Below are 19,074 nucleotides of genomic sequence, written 5' to 3' on the forward strand. Positions count from 1 at the left end.
GTCACCTGCATGGACTTGGGAAAAGAAACAAAAGCCTGACATTGACATACACCCAGCATTCATTCAACAAACGTGTTGTACATTCTGGTGAGCGAATAGGAGATAAACTGCGGAACAGTGGTATGTCCCATAGAGAAAAAGTTGGGAGGGGAGAGAGAACGTTGGTAAGATGGTCCGCTTTACAGTAGGATACTCTGAGAAGGCCTCACTGCGAAGGTGATAGCTGAGCAAAGATCCACGTGGATATCCAAAGAGGCTGAACAGCAATGCTCTGAGACATTTACATGGATCGGTTAATACTGCCTGGCTTAAGAAACGCTTTCCATAAATGAGAGATAAGGGCGATTGTAGATAATTCAGAGAACTTGAAGCCCCTGCGGTACAGCTGCACGTTTCTGTCTCCGGAAGGAGTTGGAATCCCGCTACGGTTTAGCCTCAACTCAGGGGCTGCATTTCTAAGCTCAGTGCCACCTGTGAGAGGTGCTTTGGACAGAACCGCGTCGAACCAGGCTCAGCCGCCCGTCCGCATCAGCACTGCCACAGATGCCTTTTTTTTTTTTTAAAGATTTTATTTATTTATTTGACAGAGATTACAAGTAGTCAAGAGAGGTAGGCAGGGGGAGAGAAGAGGAAGCAGGCTCTCCGTGGAGCAGAGAGCCCGGTGTGGGGCTCGATCCTAGGACCCTGGGATCACGACCCGAGCCAAAAGCAAGGGCTTTAACCCACTGAGCCACCCAGGCGCCCCCCACAGATGCCTTTTTAACAAACGCTAGAAACAGGAATAGGCATTTTCTAGCCCAAGGCTGCAGCAGCTGCACCACCGAAGCCCTCAGAACAGCGTGATTCTAAAACCCGGCCTGTTCCCGCACGTGGCGTTCGCTTCCGGTCAGCGCCAGCGCCGACACGTCATCAAGCGGCGCCGGAAGTGCCTTTGCGCTGCCTAGGAGACGGGACGCGGGCCCTCGGCTGACAGGGCCCGGCTGGCCGCGCCCACCTCGGTCGCCATGGAGCTGCCCCCAGGGCCGCGAGACGATCCCCGCGCCTGGGAAGATGACTCGGACCCGGAGTCCGAGCCCGACCCCGACGCGCAGGCCGAGGCTTACGTGGCCCGCGTGCTCAGTCCGCCGAAAGTCGGAGGGGGGCCCCCACGCGCCCCTTTGCTGTCCGCGCCCGTCGCATCCCCTGGCGCCCTGGAGCCGCGGGCGGCGTCCAAGGGTGCGCCCGTAGGGGTCCCGGGACTGCTGAGCCTTCCTCCGGAGCTGCTGCTCGAGATCTGCGCCTACCTAGACGCGCGCCTGGTGCTCCACGTCCTGCCACGCGTGTGCCACACGCTGCGCGACCTCGTGCGTGACCAGGTCACCTGGAGGCTACGCGCGCAGCGCCGCGTGCGCGCGCCCTACCCAGTGGTGGAAGGTGCGCGCGCCTGGGGGCCGGGGTCAGCTGCCCAGGTTAGGCTGGGGTGCTGTGAGCACCGCCCTGAAGCACGATTCCTGGTGGTCCTGGCTTGGGTGGAAGCTGAGGTAGTTATCGATGGTGCCAAAGCCCCTGACCTCTTGGTGCACCATGAGCTAGGCGCTGGGGCTCCTGGGGCTGTGGAAATCTACCTTGGGGGGCTGGGGTCCCTGAACTCAGGATCCAATGAGCCTTAGGCTTGGGGTCTGGTGGTACCACGGACCTGAACCCTGGCTGGGGGTTGACACAGGGACTTGAAGTCTTAGCAATTGGAATCTCTTGGGGTTCGGGGTAAGGCCAAGAATCCTCTGGGTATAGATGCTGAGCTAGCAATTGGTGATGTCAAAGCTCTCCACCCTTACAGTCTTGATCTAGGTAGGGATGGGGCAGGGACTAAAGGCCCCGAGCCTGCAAACTTTAAATCAAGCCACATCTTAGAGGTTAGGATCCCTGCTACTAGCAATCACAGATGAATCCTCAAGCCCAGGGTCTAACCTAGGCTGGGGGCTGGTAGTAATTCCTCCTGTCCCTGAGGTCACTGATACCTGGGGGATAAGACAGCTTGGTCAGCTTGAACTGATGGGGCTTTCCTGAACAGCCTGATAAACATAGTTGGTTGAGCCCCATTGTACCACTGAATCTCTGCATCTAGCCCTTGAGTTCTACATCTTGACAAGGTTCCCACGTTTACAGAAACTAATCTGAGAACACTTCCCTGGGTTTGGTTGAAATCGTGGAGGCAAAATGTCCTAGTTCTGATGCCTTGCCTGAGGGTTGAGGCAGGACCTTAACATCCTGAGGCTACTGTCCTCCACACTTGGGTCAGGGGTTGAGACCTGCAAAGATGGTCCTGAGGCTCTAGTTACTCTATTTTTGGAAACTGGGGTGAGTAGTCCTAAGCCTGCTTGGAAGGTGGGTGGCTGGTGGTCCCAAAGCTAGATTCTAGGCCTTCTTGGGTGGGGTCAGGGATCCAGGTGGGGTTCTCTCCAAGTCTGGTGAAGGTTGGGCTTCCTGGAAGCCAGGGGTGGGCTTGGACAGCTGCTGTGGATGTCAGGATTCCTGCCCACTGGGGACCCTGCTCATGATGCCCCACAGAGGAGGACTTCGACTGGCCGACAGCCTGCATCGAGCTGGAGCAGCACCTGTCACGCTGGGCGGAGGATGGGCGCTGGGCTGAGTACTTCTGTTTGGCTGATGGGCACTTTGCTTCCATTGACTCGGTGCTGCTGCTCCAGGTGAGGTGGGGCTCGGTGAGGGGCAGGCAGGGCTGGGCCAGGGTGATTCTGACACCACCACCTTGTTCTCTTCTCAGGGCGGTGCGTTCTGTCTGTCGGGCTCCCGAGATCGCAATGTCAATCTGTGGGACCTGCGGCAGCTGGGGGTGGAACCCAGCCAGGTTCTAGTCAAGGCCTTGGGCTCCGAGAAGAACAGCACCCACAAGGTGAGGGGTTAGGAGGCCAGATAGGGGATGGAGGGGTGGGGCCTGAGTAGGGTGCCATGGTTAAGGGCAGGAGTTTCGCCCCAGACGTTGTGGATTTAAATCTTGCTCTGCCATGACTGTTGTGACATTGGGTGAGATGTGGGACTTCTCTCGGCCTCCATTTCTACTTGTGTCTAGGGTTCGTTTAGGATGAGCATGAATGAGATGACTATGCCGTAGAGCTTCGCCTGGGCTGGGATACACAGCAGGCACTGGGGGGACATCAGGTATACCTTGAGAGGCATAGGGCGGGGCAGTTACGAGGCTGCCTGTGAGGCTCGCAAAGCTCTGAGCATGGCGGTCATCTCATGAGAAGCGGCTGTGGAGGAAAACCACTGCCACCAGTCACCGAGGTGGTGTAGGCAGGTGGCCAAGAGCTTGGTGCCGGAGCTAGGCCACTGGGTTCAAATCCCTATTCTGATACTCCCTGGCTGTGTTACATTGGGCAAGAGACACAACCTCTCTGTGCTCCAGTGTCCTCGTTTGTAGCATGGGACCCGGTTACAGCACTCTCCTCAGGGAGTTTGGTGAGGAATGGGTTAGCCATCAGCTAGTGATTTGTGCCTATTAGCTCCCAAGGCAGGCGCTGTTTTTTGGTGCCCATTTTCCCAGTGAAGAAACTGAGGGAGAGCACTTCATCTGCTCCAGTCATGGAGTGGAGGCCCCACTTTTAATCGACTTGTTACGTGGCCCCAAACCACCACAGGTGCTGAGTCTGGCAGGGACTGGACTTAGGAGTATCATTCTATGTGGGTGTGCACCTCCCGGGTTCTGAAGTCAGACAGACCCACCGACCTAAGTCCTGACCTCTACTTGGAGCTGCCTTGCTCTGGCTTCTGGGGTCAGTTGTCTCCCTCCTCCAACCCTTGGTTTTGTTACCTTTGGAATGGGGGTGACCACTGGGTCTGGTCTGCAGGGTTGGGTGTGGTCGCTAGCAGCGCTGGACCACCGCGTGTGCTCTGGTTCCTGGGACAGCACGGTGAAGCTCTGGGACATGGCAGCTGATGGGCAGCAGTTCGGCGAGATCAAGTGTGTGGGGTCCTGGGCGGGGAGGCGGGGCTGGGCTGGGTCCCAGCTAGTCACAGCCCAAGCCTCGGGCTCTGTATATTCCCAGGGGCAAGGCGGCTGTGCTGTGCTTGTCCTACCGGCCTGACATCCTGGTGACTGGCACCTATGACAAGAAGGTGACCGTCTACGACCCCAGAGGTGGGCCGGGGGCCCGGGGACCCAGGTGGGGAGAGGAGGGCCGCCTGGGGTCTCCAGGGCCATGCTGGGGAAGGAGACACTGGACCTCACAGCCTGGCTGGGATGACAGTCTCAACCAGATGCTGACCACTCCGAGCGGCCTGTGCTGTGGCTGGGCCAGCAGAGGCAGCTGGCGGGGGATGGGTGTTGGGGGCAGAGGCAGCCCCCTCCACCTGGGGTGTCTGGAGGGCGGGAGATCCTCTGAGCCTCAATACTGTGAGAGGTGGAGCAGCCCCTAGAACCCTGACTCCCCCACATCCTAGCTGTCAAGCTTGAACCTCAGTGTCCCCGTCTGTAAGTTCTGGATAATAACCCCAACCCCATAGGGTTCATAGGAAGAGAGGACAGTAGGAACATTGGTGGATTAAATACTAGCTTACATAAAAAGCCTAGGAAAACACTGCCCAGCACCAGAGCCTTTTCTGTTGTTTCTTTCTTTATTCATTCTTATTTTAATTGTAGGCCTAGGGGTCTTTTCCCAGGCGGGGCCAGAGGCGGGGGCCTGGTCATGGGAGTGGGGCTTCGCTCAGACCCGCCTGGGAGCGGAAGCATTTTCCGTGGGAACTCGCTGAGATCAGCTAGGTACTGAGAGTAGATGGGATTGGGCTGGGGGCTGGGAGGGCTGAGATCTGGGGGCCCTGGATGGCCCCAGACCTTGCTGGGACAAGAGAGGAGAGAGACGGGATGGGGGCAGGCAGAGCAGACCAAGGGTTGTGCCAAGCGGGATAGGGGTGGTCGGGGGGTGGGGGGCAGGGGCTCTGATGTCTCCCTCCTTGCCGCATCACTCCCGAAGTCGGCCCGGCCCTGCTGAAGAGCCGACGGCTGCACTCCAGTGCGGTGCTGGCGCTGCTGGCTGACGACCGGCACATCATCTCAGGCAGCGAGGACCACACGCTCGTGGTGTTCGACCGCAGGGCCAACAGCGTCCTGCAGCGGCTGCAGGTGGACCCTCCCCAGGGGACCCGCAGGGACCGGGCATGGGGTGGTGGCTTGGCCCGGCCTGAGCTGCTCTGTCCCGCATTCCTCCCACAGCTGGACTCCTACCTGCTCTGCATGTCCTACCAGGAGCCCCAGCTCTGGGCTGGTGACAACCAGGGCCTGCTGCACGTCTTCGCCAACCACAACGGCCGCTTCCAGCTCGTCCGGGTCTGCCAGGGAGCTGGCCCCTGCCCAACAGTCCCTGGGCCTCCTCCCTACCTCCTGACCCCCTGGGCAGCTGGCGGGCTGACCCTGGGCAAGGCCTTCCCTGAGTGTTCCCTGTCCCTCCTTCCTGCAGTCTTTTGACGTGGGCCACAGGTCTCAGATCACAGGGATCAAACACTCACTGGGGGCCTTGTACACCACATCCACCGACAAGACCATCCGGGTGAGCCCCCGAGACAGGCCTCCCCTCCCTTACCCTGCCCCCACCAGCCAGCAGCCCATGGCCAGACCTTTGCCCGCTGCCCCTCCTCCCCAGGTGCATGTGCCTACGGACCCGCCGAGGACCATCTGCACCCGAAGCCACAACAACGTGCTGAATGGGGTAAGGCCCTGCCCCCTGTGCCTTGCCCAGGTGCCCAGAGCGCCCCTGACTCCCTCTGCCCTGCATCCCCAGATCTGCGCAGAGGGCAACCTGGTGGTCGCTGCCTCTGGGGGCCTGTCACTGGAGGTCTGGAGGCTGCAGGCCTGAGCAGGAGGATGCGGACATGGATCTGCCGGCCCACAGGCTGGGCCGTGGCCTCTGTTCTCGGGGGACCGTCCCCCCTGTGCTGGTGCTGCCCCTGCCCTGTCCCGAAGCCCTGAGGCACAAGGAGTCTGGGCCGTGGTGAGCTGTGCCCCACTGGCCGTGGCCCACACCAGGGGAGGTGAGCTGGTGTTCAGGCCCACCCAGGGGACTGCTCTCCTCCCTGGGGCCCTGTTTTTGTTAGGATTTGGATACCTGCTTTCCTTCCAGAGCGAAGGAGAAATAAACCTGATGTACTGGTGTCCCTCGAGGGCCCTGCCTGTGCTTGCTTGGGACTGGGAGGTGCCGCTGGGTGTGTGACCGTCTGGGAGACAGTCTGTGTCGCGGGGGAGGCAGGTCTGACTGTGAGTGTCGTAACAATAACCTTGTCTATGCTTGTCTGTGGGCCAGTGGATGTGGGTGTGTGTGAGGAGGGGGAGGCTCTCAAGGGTGTGCACGTTTGTGTAATGGCACGTGTGTGTGTGTGTGTGTGTGTGTGATGCATGTTGGCACTCAGACTGGGACTCTTACCCTGGGCGCGTTTGTGCGGTGGGCAAGGGGATCTGCTGAGGCCACCCAACGGGTGCGGGGGGGCAGAGAGGGGCAGGGGAGGTGTGTGCTGTCCTTTTGGGGGTGCAGGACGTGTGTGCTGCTGGGGCCAGGACCCTAGAGCCAGCGGGGGATGGGGGTTGCGCTAGATGCACGGGCAGCTCCCAGCACGGCACCCCTCCGCCCCCACCGAAGCCTGGCCAAGCCACATCCTGGGGAATCCCTCACTTCATGTTTATTGCGGCCTCCCGGGTGGTCGGGGCCGTGGAGGTCACAGGATGGTGCAGGGCTTCTTCTCCTTGAAGGGGTTGGTGGCAGCGGGGATGCCCACGAGGAAGGGGTCGCTCTTGGCCTGCTCCATGCAGAACTGCAGCAGGTCGGAAGCCGCCTTGGACACCTGCAGGCCAGCCTGGTCAGCCAGGCCCCGGCTGCCCGCCTGCCCCCTCGCCCAGACACGCCCGTGCCACCACCCTGGCCCTCACCTTCACACGCTCGATGCCTGCCTCCATCCGCAGCTGCTCCACGGCCCGGCGGGCCTGCCCGATGTCACTGCCAATGGCCACCTTGCCGGACATCTGCAGGAAAGTGAGCGGGGTCACGGGCAGTGGGCTCGATTCCAGACTCAGCCGTACGGCTACCTGAGAGTCCCCTAGCCGCCTCCTGTGTCCCCCTGGGGGCTGTGGGAAGGGGGTGGCGGGTCCCTGACCCGTCAGGACCACGTACTTCAGCTTGAGGACTGCAGCTGATTCCTGACTGCTCAGTTCTCCAGCAGCCTGGCTCTGGCTCCCTCCCTGGCCAGCCTGGCCTCTCCAGCCCCCTCCGATCCCTCCCCCACCCCTGCAGAGACTTTGAAGCCAGGACACTCATGGAGTGAAATGTCACCAGTGGCAGCAGCTGGCTCAGCTGAGGGGGTCCCTGCCCCAGGGGGCCCAGTGGCTGCCCTGGTGTCACGTGTCACCTTCGCTGGGGGAGCATGGGGCCCTGGCTTCTCACTGACCTGCTTGATCCTCTGCCAATGGGCCCCAACGCTCCTCCTTTGCCGGCCTCTGCCCCCCACCCTCCACCACATACAGAGTGTACCTTGGCTCAGGTGAAGCCCTGTCTCTCCCCTGTCTACACTCACCAGCCGGGATCTTATCCACAGAGAACTCTGTCTACTTGCTTATGCTGATGGCTCCTTCTGTCCCCATCCCAGAGCTTTCCCTGATCTTACATCCACCCGAAGAGCCTACTGCCTCCTCAGTCTGTTACACTGGGGTCTCAGGGGTCTCTTGCCTAGCTCAGCCAAAGCTGGACTCAGGATTGTCTTCCCCCAAGACCTTCTGCCCCCAGTTCACCACCATCCGCTCAAATGCCCTGGCCCACATCTTCAACTCCTTTGACCCTCTCTTTCTGGTGTCTCCACGTCTGAGCCTTTCTTAGGAGCCATCAGATCAACTTCAAATTAGCTTCCCAATCTGGTCATGTTTCTCCACGTCCATTGGCATGTCCTAGGTCCTGCTCCCACCTCTGCTGGCCTGGACCAGCACAGGCGCCTCCCCCTCATCTCCCCTCCCCTGCCTTTCCCCACACCCCCTGTTTTCTCCTCGAGGCAGCCAGTGGGGTCTGGTGAAAAACAAATCACATTACAACATGGAAAACCCTTGAAGGCATATGTTAAGTGAAATAAGCCAGTCAGAAAATGACTGATAAGGTATGATCCCATCTACATGACATCCCTAGGGATGTCAAATCCAGAGACAGGAAGTAGATGGTGGGTGGCTGGGGGAGGGGGGCAGGGAGTTAGTGTTTAATGGGGACAGAGTTTCAGTTTGGGATGATGAAAACATTGTAGAGATGGACAGTGGCAATGTCTGTACAACAGTGTAAATGTGCTTAATGCCATAGAACCGTATACTTGAATAAAATTAATAAATGTGATAATAAATTTTATGTTATATAAGTTTTACTACAATAAAAAAAAAAGTTGGTGGAGGGCTTAGCTGCCTCTTGATCTCGGGGTTGTGAGTTTGAGCCCCATGTTGTGTGTAGAGCTTACTCAAAAATAAAAGTTTTTTTTTTTTTTTAAAGTTGGGGGAAGTAAAAACTCTCTAATGGTTGGGACGCCTGGGTGGCTCAGTCAGTTAAGCATCTGCCTTTGGCTAAGATCATGATCCCAGGGGCCTGGGATCAAGACCTGCATCTGGCTCCTTGCTCAGTGGGGAGCCTGCTTCTCCCTCTGCCTGCTGCTCCCCCTGCCTGTGTGCTCTCTGTCTCTCTCACAAATAAATAAAAAAATCTTAAAACTCTCCAATCATTTTCCAGCCTTTTTAAAGCCATCTTCCTTACTACTGCCCAGAGGGCTCTGTCTGCTCTGGCACCTTCTACCTGTTCTGAATTTACTTTTTTTTTCTTTTACAGATTTTATCTTTAAGTAATCTCTACACCCAGTGTGGGGCTCAAACTCACAACCTCGAGATCAGGACTCACAAGCTCCACTGACAGAGCCAGCCAGGTGTCCCTGAGTTCATTTATTGACCCTTTTCCCTCCTTCATTCCTGGATTCCCGGATCACTCTGATGCCCCTGTGTGGGCTCACTGATTCATTCAGCATATTTGCTGAGATCATAGTATGCGATCACTGCACAGAGTAAGAGAAACAGCGGCGAGCCCAGACAATCCTGCCTGCACAGAGCAGCCGCTGTCATCAGGGAGGGACAGCCAACAGCAGACAAAATGAAAGAGAATGACGAGCAAGGTAAGTGGGGAGTCGGGTGGTCAGAGCAGGCCTCTTGGACGAGGTAATATTTAGACAGAGATTCAGAGGAGGAGCTGGAAAAGAGGGTATTCTAGGCAGAAGGAGCAGTGGGTACGTCAAAGGTCAGGAAACGAGCTTGGTGGGTTCTAGGACAGCGAGGAGGACGATGTAACCAGAGAGGAAGGAATTGAGGACAAGTGGTGGGAGATGAGGGCAGGAAAATAAGCAAGCACATTCACAGGCCACGGTGAAGACCTTGGATTTTACTCCTAGGGAGAAGCCAGCATAAGAGAGTTTTAAAAAGGAACGATATTTCTGGTTTCTGTGTATTGAGCTCTCTGACCACAGCAGGGAAATGGTTTGGAGGGAAGGCAACCCAGCGTGGAGGATTTGAGAATGGAGAGAAGGACCTGGATACAAACACCCAATCATAATGTTGTACACCTGAAACTAACAGAATGTCAAATTCTAACAATAAGAAAAGGCACCTGGATTTGGGACCCATTTTGTGGGTAGAACTTGGTGGAGGTGCTGAGGGATGAGTGTGAGTGTGAGAGAAGGAAAGACATTAAGCTCAATTCTCCAGTGTTGAGCCTATTAGGCGCACAGAGGGCTTATTTGCTGAGCTGAGGGCTCTTTGATGAGCTGTGGAAGACTGCGGGAGATCAGGGTTAGGAGGAGTGGGAACTGAGGAGTGAGATCCAACTGGGGACTGTCAAAGATGTCAAGGAGGATGTTCTCTTTCTCCAATCAAGTGGGCTAATCTCTGGCCTCAGGGCCTTTGCACTGCCAGTTCTCTTTCCCATTGGGGGATGGTGGATAAAGGCCTCCCCAAATCCTCATGTAAGGGGCTTTTCTGGCCTTGGCTCAAATGTCACCTTCTTGGCGTCTTCCCCAATCACCTGTCGCTTCAAATAAGGCCACCTCCCCCTCCATCCCACCCCTACCTAAAAGACACATCATCATTTTGGCATCCTCAATAGCACTTACCACTATTGTGGTTAGCTTTCTAGCTCCCCAAACTGTGGACTCCAAGAGGGCAGGGTCTGCATCTTGTTCACTGATAAGTCTGAAATGCCAAACACAGAGCCCAACGTATAGTATAGACTCCGTAAGTTGTAGAATGCCTGCTTAAAAGAGTCCCCTTGGACCAGACCCTGCGCAGCGCTAGGAGGATCCATGAGATACAGACCCCACCTTTGAGGGTCTCACAGTCTTGATGGAGGGAAAGAGAGGTCAGCCTTGGATCCCAGAGGAGGTCCCTTACCCAGAGGAAGGTCAGAGGAAGCTTCCCAGAAGAAGCGACAGCTGCAACGGCCTGCAGGGTTACGCAGCATGTGGAGGAGGCTCTGGAGACCTGAGAGGTACGGACAGCGATCACTAAACCATTCGACGAGAGACGCTCAGGGACAGAAACTATTTGACATTTCCTGATGACTCGAATCCTGTCCAAAGGCGACGTCTAAGAAGCCACCCTCCTTCCCAGAAGGGACAGAAACGAATGGGAAAGCGCCGCGCAACGCGGTGGGTCTCCAGCAGGCGGCAGTGAAAGTAGGAATCGTTATTCATCTCAGGCTTGGTAAAACACGAGACAAGGAATAGCGGCTCCTCGCAGCTTCCGTATTACGGAACGCACGCGCAAATATGGCCGCGCCCTGGATTATGGGACTCAAAGAAGGTCATGTGACTAAGCTACTTCCCGTTCCCCTCTGCTGGTTTTCCCGAGCCCTACTTCCTGTACTATCGTACAGAGCGCGTGCTGGGGTTTAGTGCGTTTGGAGGCCGCTGGAGGCCTGGCCTGGGACGGCTGTGATCTGGGAGTGCGGCCTCAGGAACATGGAGGGTCCTCCGGAAGGGAAGGCACCCGCGGCGGCGCTGGCCGCTGTGCTGAAGCACAGCTCGGCGCTGCCCTCCGAGAGCTCCCAAGTCCGAGGTTACGACTTCAACCGCGGCGTGGACTATCGTGCGCTACTGGAGGCCTTCGGCACCACTGGCTTCCAGGCCACCAACTTCGGGCGCGCCGTGCAGCAAGTCAACGCCATGGTGAAGCCTGGGGCGGAACTTCCTGCATCGAGGGGGTGTGGCGTAGGGTAGCGGCAATGCAGTACTCGGAGGGGGCGGGGCTCCCTTGAGAAGGAGGAGTGTCCTTTGTTGGGCGGTCCAATAATTGGAGAGAGGCGGGACCCATTCTGGGCGGCAGTTTCTTTCTTTTTTTTTTTTTTTTTAAAGATTTTTTATTTATTTATTTGACAGAGAGAGAGATCACAAGTAGACGGAGAGGCAGGCAGAGAGAGAGAGAGAGGGAAGCAGGCTTCTTGCTGAGCAGAGAGCCCGATGCGGGACTCGATCCCAGGACCCTGAGATCATGACCTGAGCCGAAGGCAGCGGGTTAACCCACTGAGCCACCCAGGCGCCCCAAGGGCGGCAGTTTCTGTGCTGGGGAGAGGACGTTGTCTCCCCGCCCCCGGCCCCCATCCCCATAGCATTCTACAATCAGGATGAGGTTGGGACTGATTCTAGATAGGAGGCGAGTGAAAGTGTTCTGAACTGTGCGGTTGAGGATCCTAAGTCAGGCTTGGATTTGATTTTTTTTTTTTTTTAAGATTTTATTTATTTGACAGACAGAGATCACAAGTAGGCAGAGAGAGGAGGAAGCAGGCTCCCCACTGACCAGAGAGCCCGATGTGGGGCTTGATCCCAGGACCCTGGGATCATGACCTGAGCCGAAGGCAGAGGCTTTAACCCACTGAGCCTCCCAGGCGCCCCTCGGATTTGTTTTTTCCATCGGGGAAGGGGACCGGGCCTGCAAAGGTCGTGCTCTCCAATTCCTTGAAAAGGGGGTAAAACCTGAGCGTGTGCCTTGAGATTTGGGCTGTGAATGGGGCGGAGCCTGCACAAAAGGCGTTCGTTCCCTGGCTACAGGTATTCCAGGTAGAAGTGGTAGGTGCTAGGGTTTGGGGCCAGAGGGTAACTTGACTCTACCCTTACACCTAGATAGAGAAGAAACTGGAGCCGCTGTCACAGGATGAAGACCACCATGCAGACCTGACCCAGAGCCGGCGCCCACTTACTGGCTGTACCATCTTTCTGGGCTACACATCAAACCTCATCAGTTCAGGCATCCGTGAGACCATCCGTTACCTCGTGCAGCACAACATGGTGGGGACCTCATGGGGTTGTGGCCTTGGCCTTTCTAGGTCTTAGGGCAATAAAATTACTGGTGATTTAAATGACATAGGGAGATAGGGTCAGTTTTAAGCAGAGGGACACGATCTACTTTTGCTGTAGAGCTTTCCCCAAGGGTCACTGGGTTAGTATTGGGAGCTCTACCTGGGGCGAGGGCAGGGACCCTCTTCCTGGGCCAACCTCCCTGACTTACGGCTGCAGGTGGACGTCTTAGTGACCACAGCTGGCGGCGTGGAGGAAGATTTTATCAAGTGCCTGGCACCCACGTACCTGGGCGATTTCAGTCTCAGGGGGAAGGAGCTACGTGAGAACGGGATCAACAGGTTGGGGGCCCTGAGTGGTGCTGAGCAAGGGAGCTGGGCTGGGGGTCCTGGGGCCTGATGCCCACATGCCTCGTGTTCACAGGATTGGAAACTTACTGGTGCCCAACGACAATTACTGCAAGTTTGAGGATTGGTTGATGCCCATTCTGGACCAGATGGTGCTGGAGCAGAACACGGAGGTGGGGCAGGAGCGACCTAGGCGCTGGCATGGTAGGAGTCGGGGCAGGCACTGTAGGCTGAAGTCATTGTCTCCTCCTAGGGTGTGAAGTGGACACCTTCCAAGATGATTGCCCGGCTGGGCAAGGAGATCAACAACCCAGAATCGGTGTATTACTGGGCCCAGAAGGTGAGGGGCTGGGTGGGGCCCGGATACCAGGCCTCGGTGTGTATTTCCTTGTTTCACCTTCATAGACCCCTGGAGAGTCCGTTCCTCATCTCCACTCTGAGATGTGGAATCCGACACAGAGCTTAGGTGGTTTGTCTGAGGCTGCACAGCCACTGAGTGTGACCTTGGGATCCTAGCTCGTTTCCTAGACCTGGGATCAGTTGGGGCAACCGTCATGGGGTGGGGCGTCTGGTCCCATGCTCCTCCAAGGCGGGGGTCCGGCCGAGTAGCGAGAACTGCCGTTCTTTGTCAGACACCATCCTTCGTGCTTTGTGATTTCCTCACTTAACGCTTCTTCGTCCATGAGGGAGGTGTTGTGTCCATTTTACAGTTGAGGAAACTGAGGCCCAGAAAACTTAAGCACTCTGCCCAGAATCAGGCAAAGAGGAGGGGATGCCACTGGGAGAGGGACCAGCCCGCCGCCACTGGGCTCTGAGCTCCAGTCACTCTTGTCTTGCTGTTCCCCAGAACCACATCCCCGTGTTGAGCCCAGCGCTCACAGATGGCTCCCTGGGTGACATGATCTTCTTCCATTCCTACAAGAACCCAGGCTTGGTCCTGGACATCGTTGAGGGTGAGGCGCTGGGGCCACACGGGAGCAGGGGAGGAGGGCTGGCTGGGTCCACAGCCTGACCATAGCACTCTTCTCCAGACCTGAGGCTCATCAACACGCAGGCCATCTTTGCCAAGCACACTGGGATGATCATCCTGGGTGGGGGTTTGGTCAAGCACCACATTGCCAACGCCAACCTCATGGTGAGTGGAGACGGGGCACCCGGTCCCTAGTGAGGGTGGACACGGGCTTGCCATGCAGCCATGCCTGTGCGCTAGCCTGTGCCATGTGCCGGGGAGACAGCTGTGGACTAGACAGGCCAGGATCCCCGTCCTCCTGGACTGATGTTCTAGCCAGGGAGACAGGCAGCGAACAAGTGACATGCATGTCACATGGCAGCTCCTGTGGGAAAAAAACGAGGGATGACAAGATGGCAAGAGAAATGACGTTCTGGGAAAGACAGCCAGTAAGTACAGAAAATGGCCAGTGCAAAGGCTCTGGGGTGCCTGAATTAAGTCCAGAGACAGTTAGGAGGCCGCTGAAGGGGAGCGGAGGTGACCAGCAGCAGGAGCCAGGCCTCCAGGGCTGCCACTTGGGAGCTCACAGGCGCCCTCTGGCATCCGTGGGGGATGGGGTAACATGGGGGGTTGGGTGAGGACTGATGGGGCCTTGATCAGAGTGGGTGTCATCTTTGTGTTTGGTGGCAGCTCTGCCCATCAACCCTACCAAACCCCCACCTTGTGCTCTGCTCATGCATGGGCGTGGGGCCCTTTCCTATGGAGTGGGGGGCCGCTCCGGGCTTCCTGCACGCAGAACACAGCCCTTGGCCTCTTAGCTAGTGCTCCCCCTTCCCCGCCATGTCCAGTGACTGGCTGACCAGCTCCCCCTGCCCTTGGCTCTCCCCACAGCGGAACGGGGCTGACTACTCTGTCTATATCAACACGGCCCAGGAGTTTGATGGCTCGGACTCTGGTGCCAGGCCGGATGAAGCTGTCTCCTGGGGCAAGATCCGGGTGGATGCACAGCCTGTCAAGGTGAGGGCCGGTCAGGCGGCTGGGGCGCACAGTCTCCCAGAGTGCAGCCGCGAGCCCTATGGTTCACTCACGTCCCCTCTGCAGGTCTACGCCGACGCCTCCCTCATCTTCCCCCTACTTGTGGCTGAAACCTTTGCCCAGAAGAGAGATGCCTTCATGCCCGAGAAGAATGAGGACTGAATGGCTATGGCTCAGGGAAGTCTCCCCTCTCCTGTATTTATTAGCTTGCAAACCTGGTCCCTTCCTCCCTCCTTCGTCAGCCATGTGTCTAAAATAAATGGTCTCCATGATCCTTTTGAGTCCGTGTCCATGTCTTTGGTGGTGGTGGGTCCCCCACCTTCACCCAGTGCCACCATCAGCCTCATAAGCCTCCTCCCGCCAGCACTGGACGCTGCCCCCCGTGGCGGTCAGCAGGCAGGGCTCCGTGGGGTGGAAGGCCAGCGACTGTACCACGCCGGGACCCACAGGAAGGGCCAGTGTCAGGGCACCCTGTGGAGGGAAAGGGTGGGAAGTGGTTATCAGTGCGTCCTTCTCCCTTGACCTTCAGCCACCCGCCGCTAACTGCTTGCCAGGCACTGCAAACCTCAGCTGCCCCAAAATGAACTCCTGAGTTGCTCTATCTTTTGGAGCACATGTGGCTCAGGCCAAACGTCCTGGGAGTCTTCTTCTTTCACACCTCCCACCCGTTTATGAGCAAGTGCTCCTGGCGCGGCCTTTAGACCATGTCTCGATCCACATCCACAGTCACCACCTTGCTCCAATGCTGTCTTGTCCTGGCTTCTCCGCCTTGCTGCTATCTGGGCTCTAGGGGCCCACGGGGCAGCCTCTGTGCTCACTTCCTTCATCAGCCTGCAGTCCCCGCTCAACGCATCTGGTCCCTTAAGCAGGCTCCAAATTGCTCTTCCCATTTCAAAAATGTTCCTCCATACGCTTCCCCGCTCAGGGTGACTTTGTCTGGTAGACTCTCGTGAAGTAAGCAGAACACTGGCGCGTTCTCAGTTGCCAGAGAGAGCTGGGTCCGCAAGTCTCCGCCCCCCACCCCCAGCTTCCTCCATTCTATTAGGGGCATTACTTGCCCTGGCCAAGCCCCAGCCCTGACCCCATGAGGTCAGAATAATAGTCTGTTTCCAGTCTGACCTTCCCACCAGGCCAAGACCTATCAAGACAGGGCTCACGGGGTTTGGGACTAGAAACCATGGGGATGCTCAGAGGTAGCTCAGGGTTTCTGAACTATAACCCCATCTCAGTGGGGGTCTGATGCGGCTGTTGGCCCCAGTTCCAAGGTCAGCTGGGCTTGCGTGACCTGCTGCTGCCACCAACCCACAGTACCTTTGTCTCCTGACCCAAGTGGGCCACACCTCCAAGCCTTAGCACACATGTTCCCTTTGCCAGGAATGCCCTTCCTGTTTTCTCTTTTCACTCACTCCTGCAAGCCCCCAGCTCTAATAGCATTCCCCTTTGCAGGTGTGGGAGTGACAGAGGAAAAGACAGAGGACGCTCACCTCCACCAGGTCCCAGAAGTACACCTTCCCATCCTCAGAGCCGCTGACCACGTGTGTGTCACGCTCACTCAGACAGCAGTCCAGCTTGTACTCCTGGTTCTTATGGCCCGTGTACCTGGGGGTGGGAGGGGTCAGGAGGGTCTGGGTCCTAGCAGAGGGTTTTGGGGGGGGGGGCTCCACGACCCCGAGGACTCACTCGCCCAGCAGCTCCCCTGTGTCCTTGTCTAGAAGCCGCAACGTGGAGTCCAGGCTGGAGACCAGGGTGCACTGCCCGTCCCGACTAAAGCAGGTACAGGTGATGGGGCCTGGGGGATGGGGATGGGCGCAAGTGGGTGAGGCTGGGGCCCCCTTTGCTGCCCCCAACTGGCCCTGCCTGCCCCACAGTCCCGCCACACTTACTGCCCACATAGTCTGAGAAGAGCTGCCCCAATCTCAGGTCATAGCGCCTCACCCGGCCATCCACGGAGCTGCAAGAGGATGGATCCAGCTGAAGCATCAACTGGGGCCAGGAGGTCCATGGCTCCAGTCCCTGGATTCTCCCTGACCCCGCCAGGACCCCGGGGGGGGGGGGGGCTGGGCTTGCCCTTCCTGTGCACCCTTCGCTGTCATGCTCACACTCAAAGCTAGACATGGGAAATAAACACTGAAATGAGTTCTTAAGTGGAATTCCCAGGCACTGGTTTTGAGACGGACACCCAGGGCCAATCAGGACCTACTCTATGGGTTTCTGATAGGCACTGAGCTGCCTCTCTGGGTTAGTCCTTGGGACACAGCTGCAACAAAGTCAGAGCACGTTCTGCCACCAGAGCCTTACTGACTGAGAGTAATCTAGGAAGGCCTCCCTGAGGAGGTGACCTCTCAACTGGGACTTTAAGGATAAGGAGACAAACATGTGTGGTCCAGGAGATGATGTGTGGGAACAGACCAGCCAATAGTCTGGGGAGCCCTGCTTGGGAATTGTCATTGTTTGCCTCTTGCAACTAGAACATCAGCCTGATGTGGGCCGAGATTTTCCCCTATTTCAATAACTGCTGTGTGTTTCCCAACAAAAAAAGTGGTATGCAAGAGAGGCTCAAAAACACTCTGAGTAAGGAGAAAGGGAGTCCCGGCGGAGAAAGAGCAACTGCAAAGGTCTGGAGGTGAGAGCATGCTTGGCATATTAAAAGAAATGAGACGTGGAATGAATAAAAGCTAAAAGCTCAGCAGAGAGCACTGTGAAGGGCCTTGTGAGCTGAGGTGAGAAGAGCAGATTTTAATCTAAGTAGCAAGGCAGTGGTGATCCCCAGCAGGGCAGGAGTGAGGTCCTGGCTCCACTCACCCTGCCAGGACCTCATGGTCTGACACCTTCACACTGGATATGCCATCCCTGGCTTCGTCCAGCGTCTGCACTGGCTCAGGCCTCCGTGACCGGCAGTCCCAGCACCGTATGCTGGAATCGATAGAGCCTGTGAGGGCCAGCATGAAGTTGAGGTCACCTTTGGGTTGTGGGGGTTAGCACCCTGCCTAGGCCCCAGACTCACCAGACAAGATGACTGTGGCCTCTTCATTAAACTGGACAGTGTTCACCTTCTGAGAGATGGGAATTGTCACTCAGAGGAGGCTGGACATTGGAGGACTGGGATAAAGGCAGGGTTCTGGGTGCTGGTTAAAGCAAGAGCAAAGGAGGGGCATCTGCCTTTGGCTCAGGTCATGATCCCAGGATCCTGGAATCGGGCCCCACTGAGACGGGAACCTGCTTCTCTCTTTACCCGCCCCACTGCTTGTGCTCTAATAAGTAAACAAAATCTTTTCTTTAAGATTTTATTTATTTGTCAGAGAGAAAGCGAGTGAGCACAAACAGGGAGAGCAGCAGACAGAGGGAGAAGCAGGCTCCCCACTGAGGTGGGACTTGATCCCAGGATCCTTGGATCATGACCTGAGCCCAAGGCAGCCGCTTAACAGGCTAAGCCACCCAGGTGTCCCTCTAATAAGTAAATAAAATCTTAAAAAAATAGAAAGCAGAGGCTAGAGATAGGGAAGGTGAAAGATTTTGGGGAACATTGTATGCTGGGCCCCGAGGTGGGGGTGGTAATGGGTGGGGGTGGGAGGGTTCCCTGTCACCACCTACACGTCAATGCGGGTTTTCTCCACCATCCACGCTCTAATGAGGCCTCTTCTCGTTTGTACTCACCCCCGCGTGGCCCCGGAATTTACGCACCACCTGCCCCGATGCCACATCCCACAGCACCACCGCCTTGTCCCCGCCGCCGGAGCAGAGACTGCTGTTGTCAAAGGAGCTGGAGGGCAAAGGAGGGAAAATCAGTGCTGAACTCAGATCCCGGTCTCTGCATCCGTATCTCGGACTGGCTCCCGGCTCACCCGGCCGCATCCAGCACCTCGTAACCGTGGCCGCTGTACGTTCGCAGCAGCGTCCCCCGCAACGGATTCCACAGCTTCAGGGTCTTGTCGCTGCCGCACGTCAGACAGTAATTGCCATCCACTGGGAAACACCAGGAGGGGATTATAGGGCTGAGGACCTCAGAAGGCAGGAGAACCCGGAACGAAGAGGGAGCTCACCGTTAAATCGCACAGCTCGCACTGCCCCCTGTCCGCAGTCTAGCGTCTTCACCCGTTTTTGCGGCAGCTCCGGGCCCCGTGGTTTCGGCTCAGGGAAAGCCATTTGTTTCGGGTTCCCTTCCTCGCCTTACATCGGTCTGCATCAAGTCTGCATCGGTCTGCAACAAGGACTCCAAATCCTGTGGATCCACGCTCGGGTGTAACCTTATTGTCTTCCGTAGCCCACTTCCTATATCTCACTTCCGGTTCAAATATTTTGGCGTTTTTCGGGATGGTGTTTGGAATACTGAAACCTGATTCCAGCTTCTAGGTTTCTTTTCCCACTTCTTGTTTTCAAGAAACATTTCTGGTCTCTTCTAATTCTCTA

At 57.0% G+C, this 19,074-nt stretch overlaps 4 protein-coding genes across 10 annotated transcripts; 2 read left to right on the forward strand and 2 right to left on the reverse strand.

The window, feature by feature from the left end:
• The first annotated feature begins 771 nt into the window (after window positions 1–771).
• Window positions 772–6,151, forward strand: FBXW9 (F-box and WD repeat domain containing 9). Of its 6 annotated transcripts, XM_047701342.1 has the most exons (10): window positions 776–1,413; window positions 2,548–2,687; window positions 2,765–2,893; window positions 3,849–3,961; window positions 4,047–4,138; window positions 4,971–5,119; window positions 5,210–5,323; window positions 5,454–5,543; window positions 5,637–5,702; window positions 5,775–6,151. In XM_047701342.1, exons 1-10 carry the CDS (start codon window positions 1,005–1,007, stop codon window positions 5,847–5,849), a joined length of 1,377 nt encoding a protein of 458 aa, XP_047557298.1. In that variant the 5' UTR covers window positions 776–1,004; the 3' UTR covers window positions 5,850–6,151. The 6 variants fall into 6 exon arrangements, with proteins under 6 accessions (XP_047557275.1, XP_047557276.1, XP_047557284.1 ...); XM_047701335.1 differs by having other exon boundaries at window positions 775–1,413; window positions 4,971–5,323; XM_047701320.1 differs by having other exon boundaries at window positions 773–1,413; window positions 4,971–5,323; window positions 5,454–5,702.
• A 496-nt stretch (window positions 6,152–6,647) lies between these two features.
• Window positions 6,648–10,720, reverse strand: GNG14 (G protein subunit gamma 14). Of its 2 annotated transcripts, XM_047701442.1 has the most exons (4): window positions 10,436–10,718; window positions 10,159–10,237; window positions 6,914–7,006; window positions 6,648–6,828 (listed from the first exon to the last, which is right to left on the reverse strand). In XM_047701442.1, exons 3-4 carry the CDS (start codon window positions 7,004–7,006, stop codon window positions 6,703–6,705), a joined length of 219 nt encoding a protein of 72 aa, XP_047557398.1. In that variant the 5' UTR covers window positions 10,159–10,237; window positions 10,436–10,718; the 3' UTR covers window positions 6,648–6,702. The 2 variants fall into 2 exon arrangements, with proteins under 2 accessions (XP_047557398.1, XP_047557407.1); XM_047701451.1 differs by lacking the exon at window positions 10,159–10,237 and having other exon boundaries at window positions 10,436–10,720.
• Window positions 10,721–10,879: 159 nt separating this feature from the next.
• On the forward strand, window positions 10,880–14,939 carry DHPS (deoxyhypusine synthase). Its single transcript, XM_047701364.1, has 9 exons — window positions 10,880–11,211; window positions 12,163–12,327; window positions 12,556–12,677; window positions 12,760–12,856; window positions 12,937–13,023; window positions 13,531–13,636; window positions 13,715–13,818; window positions 14,524–14,649; window positions 14,734–14,939. The coding sequence occupies exons 1-9, from the start codon at window positions 11,005–11,007 to the stop codon at window positions 14,827–14,829; spliced, it is 1,110 nt and encodes a 369-aa protein (XP_047557320.1). The 5' UTR covers window positions 10,880–11,004; the 3' UTR covers window positions 14,830–14,939.
• WDR83 (WD repeat domain 83) lies at window positions 14,835–19,054 on the reverse strand. Its single transcript, XM_047701400.1, has 9 exons — window positions 18,708–19,054; window positions 18,510–18,630; window positions 18,322–18,427; window positions 17,672–17,720; window positions 17,470–17,596; window positions 16,551–16,618; window positions 16,348–16,456; window positions 16,152–16,266; window positions 14,835–15,138 (listed from the first exon to the last, which is right to left on the reverse strand). Exons 1-9 carry the CDS (start codon window positions 18,808–18,810, stop codon window positions 14,989–14,991), a joined length of 948 nt encoding a protein of 315 aa, XP_047557356.1. The 5' UTR covers window positions 18,811–19,054; the 3' UTR covers window positions 14,835–14,988.
• Between the last annotated feature and the right edge of the window lie 20 nt (window positions 19,055–19,074).

The sequence above is a fragment of the Lutra lutra genome, chromosome 1 (genome assembly GCF_902655055.1).
Source record: "Lutra lutra chromosome 1, mLutLut1.2, whole genome shotgun sequence".
Lineage (NCBI taxonomy): Eukaryota > Metazoa > Chordata > Mammalia > Carnivora > Mustelidae > Lutra > Lutra lutra.